This window comes from Balaenoptera borealis (genome assembly GCF_965194805.1).
Source record: "Balaenoptera borealis genome assembly, chromosome: 1".
NCBI lineage: Eukaryota > Metazoa > Chordata > Mammalia > Artiodactyla > Balaenopteridae > Balaenoptera > Balaenoptera borealis.
The window spans coordinates 43,028,403-43,041,852 of record NC_138860.1 but is presented as its reverse complement, the minus strand read 5'-3'; the positions used below and the strand labels follow the sequence as shown (position 1 = coordinate 43,041,852).

Sequence of the window (13,450 nt, the reverse complement as noted above, 5' to 3'; positions counted from 1 at the left end):
GAGTGAGAGATGTGTGTGGGTGTCTGTAGATGAGGAAGGAAGGATAACAGACCAGATTCACAGCTGCTTCCAAGCTGTTTGCAGATCATGAATCTGAAAGAAAGCTGAGTGTAAACTCCATCAGGCTTTAATTATTACCTAATGGGGAGGTTCCTCTCTTTGGATCAGAAGAAACTTCATCCAAGAAACATCCCTGCACTGTGGTGCTCAGGGCTGCGCCCCTCTCTGAAGCAGCTGCTGAGAAATTCGCAGGTTGCTGTGGTCCAGGCTGTGGCGAAGCTGGATTCCCTGCCGTGCAGGGAGAGATCAGCGTTTGCTAAACAACATGGAGTCGGTGAGGAAAAAATGTTTTTCCTGCTCAGGCTTACCCTGGAGTATTTCCAAACAAGGAGAGTACTGCACAGAATCATTATGCACTGAAGGGATACCAGACACTGGACAGAAAAACAAACTGATGCATTCTCCTGCCAGAGAGGGGCACCCATATCACTCAACTGCTCCCAGCTACTGATACCTTTCTTCCCTCTTGCACCTTCTCAGTCCTGGGTCTTGCCGTCCTCCATGGGCACAGTACAGGGAAAGCAGCTGCAGGCTAAGGAGGCCGCAGAGCCCACTCCTGGGGGTGGGCGTGCCGGGGCTCCCTGCCTGATGCAGAACAGGTGCAACATCCGTGCCAAGACCCGGCTCCATCACCACTTCGACACCCCCCCCCCCACGACCGACAGAGGAAAACACAAACTTCATATACTATTATCTTTTTTAATTCTCTTTCATAATTCATGTATGTTTAGAACATTACAGTAGGCACGAAGGGAAAAATAACTGCATTTTTAAATGCAATCTGTCCAAAGTATATTATAATATATGAAACCATGCCATTATCTTTTAGGGAAAAAAAGCATTCAAAAATTAATTTGATATTAAGGTTAAAGATGAAGACCAACATCCAAGTAAGCCATTTGTAAGGTTAAGTGCAAGTCGTGTTTTCATTCCAGTGAGTTTACAGAGATGCTGGCATGACGTGTATGATTTGAAACAGTCAAATCCTCGAAGGTTTCTGCACTTGGGTTTAAGTAAAAACTAAAATGTCAGCATAGTTTCAGTGGCTTTCAATTTCCTGTTTGATCTCAGAAATGTATGGATGGTCCTTGCCATGAGCTACTTCCATGATGGCAATGGCCTAGGAGAGAGAGAACAGGGGTTGAGAGCCTGAAGCCAGTCCCCTTGCCCCTCCCCCGGGGCTAACTTTAATTCAGGCTGGACCTCTCTGCTTGAAGGCACAGGATGCAAACTGGCTTTCAGAGCCTGTGTTAGCCTCCAGAGTCTGGCTTTTTTTTTTAAAAAGAAAGAAGGACAAGATTCTCCCACATTCAACTAGTCACCCAGTCTCGACTGCTGAGGAAAACATTCTTCAGCAGCTGAAGAAATGATAGAGAAATTGATTTAGGGACAAACCTTTTTGATTTTAGTTCATATTACTGATGTGTAAGACATGACTAAACAGTTTTTCCCTTTCAAAAAGTGCATGCTTACATCTTTATACATATTCTTTAAAAACTTAAAAATAGGCACAAGTTTCATGTGAGGAATCCAGGGAGCACATATTTAATAAGGTTTCTTTAAGTGCAAGAGTTTCCAGTGGCTCCATTACTTTCTAGCTGTGTGACCTTGGGCAATTTACTTAACTACTCTGTGCCTCACTTTCCTCATCTGTAAAATAGGAATAATACATACCTCTCAGAGTTGTTGATACACATAAAGTGTTTAGAATAGTGCCTGGCATATAGGAATTACATACCTAATGTAATCCATAATAATTTATTTTGCTCTTTTGTATTCAACTGTATTCTTCACAGATCGAAAAACTTAAATTATTCCCACATCCCCCAAACAGGGAATTTTTGATGGCCTGTGACTCTGACGGGCCTTCCTTTCTATTCTACCATTCTCTTCCTAGATCTCAAACCAACAGGAGTGCAAGCCTTCAGGAATCGCCTGGTTTAAATGTCTCTCCTTGCCCTCTGCATTCACGTCAGGACACGTGTTTCTTCCTCAGATCTACTCTATCCTTCAGTGATCAGCAGTTAGTTACTTAACAGCACTCTGCCGTTGAGACCTAACTGGTTAATTTTTTTCCAACCTCACCAAGGCAATAAATGTCATCTTAGAAGACAAATTCCACAGTTTATAAACAGAAAATTTTATTCTTAACTCCCACTTCTAGGCTGGCTCAGCCCTGGCCCTTCCATTTGGGATGTCGGACCTAACTCCATCTTTCCGTATACTGTATTGGGAAGATTTGGGGAATCTGGAGAATAAGGCATCCAGGCCTAGTCCACGGCCCCAACTTTCACAAAGATTCTCTTAACAGGTATAAACAGACTGTCCCAAAGGTTATATTTTAACAACTTTTGTCTTCTACATAAATAATAATTGTCCCAAAGATTGTATTTTATCAACTGTTGATTCCTATATAAACAGCAATGAGAACCAATACTTGGCATAGTGGCTGTGCTTCTGTGAGCAGCAGGGCCTGGCCCCTGGCCCACTGGCAGGTCCTGGCACATAACCATACTCAATGAACGCTGACAATGATTATTAAGCCTAATTTAGAAACTGCAAATGGATAATCCTCAGGCTGAGGGCCTCTCCAGACCCAACTGCCTTGATTTCACCACAATCAGGCAATACGAATCTGTAAATCCTAAAGGGCAGAAATTTGGAGAATTCCCTCACTACGGTCTCCTGACCTATCCATGGCCTCTTTTTTATTTTTTCTTTCTTTTTATCGGTAATAGTGGACCAGAAAAGACATTTTAATAATGCCAGCCTCGTATCATGATCACATACTTATAGCACTTCCATGGCTTCCCAGGGGACAAAGGGCAGTACCCCCTTCCCCACAGCCGTGAACCTGTAACCACAATGTGGACACCCCTTTCCCAACAGAAGGGTCAGGATGCAAACTTGCCAAAGGCTCAGTTACTTACTACCCTGCCGCCTGCCGAATCCACCCCCTCCCACTCCTATGGCCGGAGGGCGGCCAAGGGCTAGTCTTTCTCGACGACCCCGTCAGTCACCCGAGCCCTGCAGGAAGGGAAGTGTGAGGAGTCTGTCAGGCACTGGGCGTCCTAACCTCCCATCACACACATACCTTCTTCAGAGCTCTCTCCCCAGCAGCTCTGTTCTCCAGGCCCATGTACAATCTTCCCAGCTTCAGCCACATGGAGGCCACGTTGAGGGAGTACAGAGGATAGTGCTTACTGGAAGAAGAGAAGAGACAACAGGCCACCTTGTCAACGGCTGCCAGGAGCCCACAGGCCGGGTGCAGCGAGCTGTGGTCGCCTAGCTGACGGCCACACTCTCCACAGCAGGCAGGCTCCTCCAGACCCCAGCAGGTGCTGGGTGGAGGGCATGGATGGTTCAACCCTGTCTACCCATCGTGGATGCACTTCATTTTATGCAGTTTATGTGTTTCTGAAAAACCACATAAAATCTACAGGGGAGATCCTATGGAGAAACATGTATAAACACAGCATTTGGTCCCAGCCCCAGATTTTTGTCTTTTAGGTGCACGCATCGCAGGGCATTGGGAAAATTCCCTCTTTATGAGGACAACAGGCCTATCCCCTCATATTAAAAAGATAGTATACTTAGAGATACAAACATACCAATGTCTCAAGACCTCGGCTTTCTGTCACACTCTATGATATCAGTTGGTTTGGCAAAATTATAAGCTCTCTGAAGTCAGGTACACACCTCCTACTTCTTCTAGATATTCCTTCTCTATTGCCCAGGAGAAGGCTTTGTAGACAGCAGGTGTTCTCTCTGGTTTTAACTGAAGGCTGACTGATGGGGCCTGCCTAGGAAGGAGCCCTCTCCCTAGGAACAGAGACCAGGAGGCAGCTGGTGTGTGTGTGTGTGTGTGTACACATGTGTGTGTGTTCGAGGTGTTTATTTACAGGCTGGTCTGTTCTACCTGCTCTATCCTCAAAGCCCATCCAAAACAGACACATTCTAGCTGTATTCCTAGGCAGCGGGCAGCTCGCTGCCCAGAGGGATCCCTAGAGCCAGGAACCAAGAGAAGGCCAGGGCTGGGCCCCCCGGAAGAGCTCCCTAAGCTAACAGAGGGTCCAGCACAGCGAGCCCTGCTGGGAGAGCAACCACAAGGCCAACATTCACTCTCATTCTCTGTCTCTCTCCCTACAGATCTACAGAGGGAAGTGTACATGGCCCGATCTACAGAGGGAAGCGTACATGGCCCAGAGGACTTCCTCACCCACCTCAGGAAGAAGGATAGGCTTTGAGATTATCCCTAAAGTATCAAATTCTGTTTCCAGGAGCAGATTTTAGGAGCTGGCTTCCCCCACGGGCTCCCCCTGCTGGCTAATCAGGGCACTGTGCGGTAAGTGGAGGGCCGACTGGGCAGTGGAAATTCAGACTGGACGTAAACTTTACAGTCTCCAATCTTAGAACTTGAAGAAGTACTGAGGGCTTCTCAAAAGCCCTCAGGGTGCTTCTGGAACACAGAGATTTCAAGTCCAATACCCAGAGATTCTGATCCACTTGGTCCTGGAGAGGACCCTGTAAATGCATAATGTCAATGTGTTTAACAGACGCCCCAGTGATCTGATTTAGGCCAGCCAGGCCCTGAAGTGGCTACTCAGAGCCTCCTTCTGTCACCCACTTTAAGGTTTACTAACCCTCTCAACATGGGAACTTCCCCATGGTTAACATTCATTATTACTACAAGTTAAAATCCCACTTATTTTATTCAAATCTAGGGGAGGATATTAAATAACCACAGACAACACACCAGTCCCAGAGTTTCCCCATTTGCAAAACTGATGCTGCACCCTGAAAAAAGCAAAAGAAGGGGATAGAAAAGCAGGGTTTCTGAGACCACCATTAATGGATTACTAAGTGCCATTTAACTTGGAAGGCACGGGAGGGAAACGAAACAAACCGGTGGCTTTTTAATACTGGTCTGAATTAACTACTGTGGACGGAGCACCTGGATGGGTCCTGGGAGGGATCCTGCCCCAGCACCCCCTGTGTCACCTCAACCTGCCTCCCCGGGTGCCTCTTCTGGGTGGTGGAGGGCACAGGCCGGGCCCAGTGGAAGCACCCTGCGCCTGCACCTCAAGATGTGTACGGAGGAGAGGAAGCTGCTCCTGGCATGCTCCAACATGACAGCGTCAAGACAGAACAGCCAAGGGACCATTCTGAATCACCCACTTCCATTCTGTGCTAAGATGATGGGAAGAGCCACTGCCATCACCTGTAGGGCTGGATGATTTTCCGTCCGTACCGCAGGGCTCCCTCCCAGTCCTGCATGTACAAGCAGACGCCCATGGCCTGGTACATCATGTGCAGCATGTACACGTTACTGTCCTCAAACACGCAGCTCATCTTCTCCTGGCTGAGCTCGCAGATCTCCAGCAGCTCACTAGGGGGTGCTCTGGAGTCAAGGAAAGGACAGGCCTGGCAGATCAGCCAGGAGGCTTCCCAAGGCCCCAGGGGCAAGGAGTTAAACTATTTTGTTCACTCCACCCCTACCTTCACCCTCCGAAAAAGTAAATTACAGAAAGCCGGGCAAAGGTGAAAGGAGTCGTATTTTTCTGGAGGAAAAAAACTAGGAAAAACTGGAGACCTCAGCTGTTAAACACAAAGAATTTTAGCCACAGGGAACAGAGCCTCCTTTCAGCTGTAAACAATGTTGATTAGAATAAGAAATTTTCAGTTTTCTAGTTAAATTTAAATCCTCACCCAAGCTGAGAACTTTCGCTAAAGTTCTTAAGGAAAAAGTCCCCACCACGGGAACGTTCTTTTTTACACTCAGAAAAAAATGTGCCTTTCTCCCATTTCCTGTCACTGGTTTTCTTTCTTTCTTCAGTACGAATCTAATGCCTTTTCAACACCCAAGAAAATGCTATACCGGAGCGGTTAAGAATATGGCTTATGCTAGCAGACCTGGGGCAAAACCTGGCTCTGCCCTGGTGAACGGTGTCCCTTGGGCAAGTTACTTGCTATCTATGAGCCTGTTTCCATCTGTTACACAGCAAAGCCCTTGGTGAGGTGCCTTGCCCAAAGGAAGATACCCAGTCAGTGAGGGTCTTCAAGGAACTGTTCTGCAGTTTTAGACAATAAAAGTCTTCCACAAGGATGCGCTCCTGAGCAAACTAGTCAAACGAGGAGAAATAGATAAGGTCAACATCATGAAATGCTGATGTAGTTGACTCCAAGTGATGGATGGCGAGTAAGTCTTTAAACATTTACCAGGACACATCCTTCCTCCCGTATTCAGAATCTGAAACCCATTCTTCTCCTGTTCCCCGTGCCCAACTCCCCAACACCCCCTGTAAGGGAGGGATGGTTGTAAAGGATATATTTGTAGTGCTTGGCCCGCCGGAACTCCTCAATGACATTGCGTGCGTATCTGACCATGTCACGGATGGCTTCTGCCTTTGGGGGGTCACTGAGCTTCCGGATTTCCACCTTGGCCTTATCCTGAGGGAAATGTCCACAGGTTACTTCCCATGGAAACCATACTGGTGGGGAAACCTCTCAAATAGCACGTTTTCCCATGCAGAGGTAGAGGCTTACCCATTCTAAAGTTACAAAAGAATGAAAGGGAATCAGGCAGGGGTTCTAAGAGAAGTTCAATACTCATTACTTTTCTACAAAAAACCAAAAATATTAATTTTCTAGACCCTCCTTATCTAGGCAAGACACCAAGGATATGTTTGCTGTGGGCAGATATGTGTGTTCAGACATCTGTGAAATCAAGAGAATAGAATAAGGAGGGGTGGCACTGACAAAATAATTTGCACAATGCCAGAGAAAATTCTTCAGATTCTGGTGAATAGGTGGGAAAGCTTGAACATGTTTCTCATGTGCTTTTTCCCTTCCCTCTCTTTTGAGCAGCCATTTCTTTTCAAGACATAGCAATTTGGCAAATCCTTCTCTTACTTGAACAATGTGATGGAAATGTTTTAATCAGCTGCGAGAATCAGGTTTGAACAAAGATCTGGTCTAACTGGATTCCCCCGGGGCTATGCTAGTAAGGCGGGTTTAAAGCCTCAAAAATACGACAGGAGGAGACGCCCCAAGTCAGACAGGGGTGCTCGCTTGGCACAGAGGCCCTGAGAGAGAGAGCACAGTCGGCACTTGTGCTGGGTTGGGGAGTTTACCTTGTCTTTGGTGGTGCATTCCTGGCACTCACAGGTGAAGAAATAAGAATCTCTTAACCGGTCATTCCTGTCTTCTGTCGGGTACAGGAGGTCAATGTAGCTGGTAAAAACCTAAGGGGGTCCAAAAAGTTGATGCTGCAGATTGCTACAGGCCAACTCACGCCTTACCCTGCCTGTCGCTCTGCAAACATTCCTGATGGTGACCGTGCAGGGGGACAGGAGGGCCAGAGCTCAGGATACAGTCTTTACCTTAACACACCGAATTCCTTAAACTGAGCGTCCGCTAGTGTTGTTCACCTCCTTGTGGTGGAGAGAAAGGGCTTCTCTACCCATCTCCTACAGAATCAAGGAATCCCTAAAATGGTAAATTGGAAGGTTGAAAGCATCCCGCTTCCTTCCTCCCCAGACAGCAAGCTGTGACTCTGGCCCAGCAGTAGATGCCCTTGTCTTGTGTATAGAAGCAAAGGCCACGATGGGCAAAGAGTTTACTCATCCTTGGGATTGGCCCTGCACTATCTCTTCCTGGTCTTTGTTTAGCCTCTTTGATCTCACAACCTGGGACGGCCTAGATGCACTGCTGGGTGGGTGCGGGGGGAACATGAACACACACGCGGCATGCTTCCCTTCACCCTGCCATCAGCCGGCAATGGAGCAGGAAGCTCGGCTCAGCAGGCCGGGACAGGCCAGCAAAGGGAGGATGCAGCTCCTGGGCCACCAGCAAGCTGCTGCCGTACCCAGCCAGGCCAGAGAACTTGGAAAAGTCATACCTTTGGGCTCATCAAGTTCTCCCGTCCTTGCTTTTTTCTAACGGGCTCTATAACTGAGACTTGGAGCATATGGAGGAGGCCGGCATTTAACTGTCCATTATCTACTCACTGGGATGGCACTCGCTGCTCATCCCACACCATCAGGCAAACGTCTGACTGAACAGATGGATGTCCCAAAGCCGTCACTGTGCCAGTAACCTCGGGCGCTGGCAGGCAGGCGAGGGTGGGGGACCCACACAGGCTAGGTGCTTGCAGGTGCCCTGAGCTCTCCCCAGTGCAACAGGCAGTAACAGAAACCCTGTGGCTCATCTGACACCCCAGGGAGTGGCTTTTTCCCCTTTGTAGGGCAGGTAACCCCCAAAACAGTGACTTTCCCAAAAGGAGGAGACTGCATTTCTGATTTGTGGCAGCAGGAGGGCAAAACAACAGGAGCAAGCCTTGCCCTGCCCCAGTGGCCAGAGCCTGCCTCATCTCTTTGAAATGACTGATGGGCACATGGTGCAACAGACAGAAGGGCCCAGAAGATGGCGACAAAGGCCGCTCGTGGCCCAGACACAGCCAGTCCAGGTGACAAACTGCTCCAGGCAGCCCCAAGCATGGGTCCTGGTGACTTAGGTTCCTACTGACTGCAATCGGCTGTTTTAACAAAAGAGGCACTGGGCAGCCTCCACAAGACATTTGGAAACCAAGATACCCTGACTCAAAACAAGATGCCTTCCTCAGGACGAATTCCACAAAGGGTGGAAAGTCTGATCTGTACCTGGGGCGTGGGGCTCCCAGTTTAGCTGTGGGTTAGTTAACAATGTCCAGAGAAACCGAGGCCCATATCATTTCACACACTAATCATGATATTTAAACAATTCTAAATATCCAGACATGCAACTTAAAAAATAGCATTAGAGATTATTTAAACTGAAATGTACCTAAAGTGGGTGATTACATTCCCTAAAACTTCATGTGTCTTGCTAGGGATATTAGGATTTACTTTAAGAAAGTATAGCATACATCTGGCAAGGCCTGGCCAGAGTTCTCAAGGCACCTGACATGGTAGTCATGGACCCACAGCACAGGAAAGGAGAAGGGAATCGCTGACCAGATTAGCTCCATATCCCTAAGTTAGGGAGGGAAGCTAATGGTGGCCCTTGGCCACAGACTGCCTCTCTGTCCCATCAGTGTGTACACCTGGCCATCAGCATTCCATTCCTAGAAAGTGAACCCTCCCAAGTTCAGATGTGGAACTGATACGACGTGAACCGTTGATGTCACTTGGAGTTGTAACTCGTTAGCTACTGCCGGGTTGCTTTTCTCTTTGCGGGCCAGGGGGGAACAGGCCAAAATTCATGAATCAGAAACAAACTCAAACCCAATTATTTGGAAATGGGAATACACAGACTCTAAGATGGCATTTTGGTCATTTTGGCAGTCTCATTTTTCTATAAATCTTTGTGAGGAAACTTACTCGAATTTATTCTTCCCTGGTTTCTTTTTCTTGGCCACAGATGGACATGGCGAGCGCCAAATGGAAGCCGAAAGTTTGGATCATGCCACAGGTCTGATCCTGAACCCTGGAGGGACTGAGGATGGTACCCACCACCACGGCTGCCCTCGGCCACGCACTCACCTCCTCTCCTGGGTGGATTTCCTGTACAGCTCTGACTTCTGCCAGGGTCCCCTTGTAGGTCACAATGACATTGGGGCAACAACTATGATTCATCAGTGCAACACTGTCAATCAGAAGAGAAAACCCAGTGTTCTCAGGAAGGCAGGCGGACTGTTAGGTAACTCCTTGGCCACTTACTTGCTAAGTTACAGAAACTGGATCTTTGTAGGACATTAAAAAAAAAAATATATATATCGTATATTAACGCATGTATGTGGAACCTAGAAAAATGGTACAGATGAGCCGGTTTGCAGGGCAGAGGTTGAGACACAGATGTAGAGAATGGACATATGGACACCAAGGGGGGAAAACTGCAGTGGGGTGGGGATGGTGGTGTGCTGAATTGAGCGATTGGGATTGACATGTATACACTGATGTGTATAAAATTGATGCCTAATAAGAACCTGCAGTATAAAAAAACAAACAAAACAACTAATACTAAACTTTCATTGGGTTATTTGTATGGAAATATGTTAATATAAATGTTTCAGACTTTACATGAAATTTCTAAAAATCTTAAAAAAAAAAAAAAAAACAAGTATCAGGCATGTAAGTTTCCTTCATGTCTTTTCATCACTTGATAGCTCATTTTTTTAGCACTAAATAATCTATTGTCTGGATGTACCACAATTTATTTATCCATTCACCTACTGAAGGAGATCTTGATGGCTTCAACATTTTGGCAATTATGAATAAAGCTTCTCTAAACATCAAAAAAAAAAAAAAAAAAAGCAGACACTAACACACCATTGTAAAGCAATTATACTCCAATAAAGATGTAAATAAATAAATAAATAAATATTAAAAAACCAAAAAAGAGGGGCTTCCCTGGTGGCGCAGTGGTTGGGAGTCTGCCTGCCAATGCAGGGGACATGGGTTCAGGCCCTGGTCTGGGAGGATCCCACGTGCCGCGGAGCGGCTGGGCCCGTGGGCCGCAATTGCTGAGCCTGCGCGTCTGGAGCCTGTGCTCTGCAACGAGAGAGGCCGCGATGGTGAGAGGCCCGCGCACCGCGATGAAGAGTGGCCCCCGCTTGCCACAACTAGAGAAAGCCCTCGCACAGAGATGGAGACCCAACACAGCCAAAAATAAATAAATTAATTAATTAAAAAAAAAAATCTAACAGGTGGCCATCAGAGTCTAAGAGGTTGTTGTGCATGCAATTATGACAATATCTAACATCTTAAATTTGAACAACACTGAAAAGTGAAATCTGCAATCCAAAACGGTGATATCTAAGCCAAAAACAAAACAAAAAAAACCCGCCACACAATGATAAAAACAGCAACAACAACAAATTCCTTCCTGTTAGATGCAGGACTCAAAACTCAACACCTACAGTGACCTGCCTCTCCACTGGACACCGTACAAGGCAAATGGGCTGTCACTGCCAGGCAGCTTTTTATATCAGAGGATGATTTCTAACATGCTGTCTTCAGATGCTGAGAAATCGCCACCGCGGGAGATGCTGGCTTCCTGAGTGAGGTTGTGTGATCCCCTGAGAGACCTGGAGGAGCCCGTCTGAGTCTCTGCACCTCAATTTCCTCATCTGGAAAATTGGGACATTGCTGCTCCTGCTGCTTGCGGTCTGCTTTACAGGGACGGCGAGGACAGAGAGAGTCGCCTATGCGAGGGCTTTGAGCTTTCTGATTATATCAAGGTCAAAGTTCTGAGAACAGAAATTTCTAAACTACAGGGGAAAAGTGCTTCATCTCTGAAAATGCTGCCTTGGAAATCACAATGCTGATATGATTTCTGCCAAAGGGATTTTTTTCCCTCCAATTAAAACTGCCTGGATCCAAACTGGGGCTCAGATGGGCACTCACATCCCTGTGCATCATGGCTCTGGTGGCCGGTGTGACTCGCCTGACCCTCAATGACCAAAACCCCTTCTCCTGTTTGCTCCATGATCACAAAAAAGCAAGGGGGTTGGAGAGCCTGATGCAGAAGAGCTGCCCCCGGACTGTCGTGTACCAGGGGAGCGGCTGCTAGAGGTCTGGGTGAAGGGGGTTGCTGCCATGGGCAGGGCCATGCGGCGGCTTCCCTGTCTTGTCCGTGGGGAGGGTCACCTCCACCCTGCTTCCCGGCAAGTCATGCACAGGGAATCAGGCCCTAGGAAATCTGATAAAGAAAGGCACCAGAGGTTGTTCTTAGTGGAAGAGCAGGTTTCTAGAACCATTTTGCAAAAGTATTAAGTAACTCATTTCAAGACAGACTCCTGGCGATCTTTCTCATGAAGGCGGGGGAGCTGCCCGAAGGCAGGACATCTATCACAACTCACGCTCTTGGTACCGCCATTCTCTCGGCAACTGCTGGACAGGGTGAAACCTCAAGCACCACCACTCTTAGCCTTGCTTTCGATCTTTCACGTACCAAGAGCAGACATTCCAGAGCTCATTTCAGGGCTGAAGATGTCAAGATGAGCCTTCTAAAGAGGGTCTAATCACCTTTCTCTTTTTCTCCTTCCTTTTCCCAAGGGCAAAGGTCCCAAAGAACCTATCCCCAAACCACTTCTTTCCTCACCATCAGAATTCAAACTGCAGATGACACCATTTTGGCCACAGAAACAGTAATACTACCATGGGAATAAACATTTTGTTTCTCTGGTTCAAGAAAGCCTGTGACAGCTGATCAGGGGACATGGACCTGAACAGATTCTTCTCTTTCAGACCCGTATGATGCACAGAGCTGGGCAGCAACAGACAGACCTGTAGGGCTCACGTGCCATCCACGGCCAAAGCATGGGTGTTAAGGGTTTCCTGCAATCGCTTCAACCTAGAGGCAGAGGCTCCTGTAGTTTATATTAAGCAACCTCCCTTTAGATGAAACTCATCTACAATGTGGAGGAACTCAAGACAGGGGATGCAGGAAGGGCTCCTTTGCTCCATCTGTGAAGCCAGGGCTTGATGTCAGGGGACTGACGCATTTGGAGACTATCCTGTCCATCAAATAGATAACGGCAAAGCCATGCTTGGCAGTCCATTACAATCACAGCTATAATGATCTCCGTTGCTCAACTGGCTGGCCTTTCTTGAATTTCTTGAGTATTCATAAAGAAAACATAAAGAAACATAAAGAAACATAAACATAAAGAAAACATAAAGAAAAATCCTATAGTTCTTAGAAATTTTTCCCTAGTTCACTACTTTAGCATATTCGCCCTCCAAAATGTGCTGTTTCTATACTGGTATTTTTCAAAAAGGACAGATGGGCAAGAAGCTTACGTAGTCTCTACGTAAGTCTACAGCCAATTCTTGGCAATTAATGTTTTCCTTTGAGTGGAAGAAACCCAAAGATTCCCAGAACCACAGACATGCAAAAAGCAAATTTCTCAGCAGGGCCTGGGCTGTTCCTTCTATGCACACTCTAAAATATTCTTTAATAACAACTCTCTACCTAGCAAGACTTAACAAGCAACTGTTGTCTTAACTACTACCTTCAGATCCTTAAATGCAGGGGAAATATTTTGAAATCTGGCATAATTAAAAAGGGGACTTAATTCACTTGGAGTTTCATGTCTGCCACATGCAGTTAGGGAGGTTATTTAAAAATCAAAAAAAAATTCAAATTAGTGATAAATAAGTAAAAAGAAAAGAAATGAAGTCACACTCAGCCTACTCAGGAAATATTGCTGATCCCAGATGAGAAAGTTCTTCATCTTCAATTGTGAAACCGTTACAGTTAACCTGCAGTGAGAAAGGAGGGGGAGAGAGAAAGGAAAAAAAAAAATGAGCTAAAGCTTCTCTCTGGATAGAAATCATTTCTTTAATTTTGACCTTTAACAAATTAACTAGGAAGATGCTTGGTTTAGTGATTTGAAAACCTTTCTTCT

At 46.6% G+C, this 13,450-nt stretch overlaps 1 protein-coding gene across 2 annotated transcripts in view; it reads right to left on the bottom strand.

The window, feature by feature from the left end:
* Positions 1-745: 745 nt before the first annotated feature.
* SMYD2 (SET and MYND domain containing 2) overlaps positions 746-13,450 on the bottom strand; it is a 51,695-nt gene continuing 38,990 nt past the window's right edge. For both annotated transcript variants that reach the window (XM_082400398.1, XM_082400397.1), the window contains 7 exons: positions 13,237-13,304; positions 9,582-9,684; positions 7,194-7,304; positions 6,390-6,510; positions 5,282-5,456; positions 3,155-3,263; positions 746-1,180 (listed from right to left, as the gene is read on the bottom strand). In XM_082400398.1, the coding sequence (XP_082256524.1) occupies positions 1,100-1,180; positions 3,155-3,263; positions 5,282-5,456; positions 6,390-6,510; positions 7,194-7,304; positions 9,582-9,684; positions 13,237-13,304 (768 nt within the window). In that variant the 3' untranslated portion in view covers positions 746-1,099. The remainder of the gene's footprint in view (positions 1,181-3,154; positions 3,264-5,281; positions 5,457-6,389; positions 6,511-7,193; positions 7,305-9,581; positions 9,685-13,236; positions 13,305-13,450) is intronic.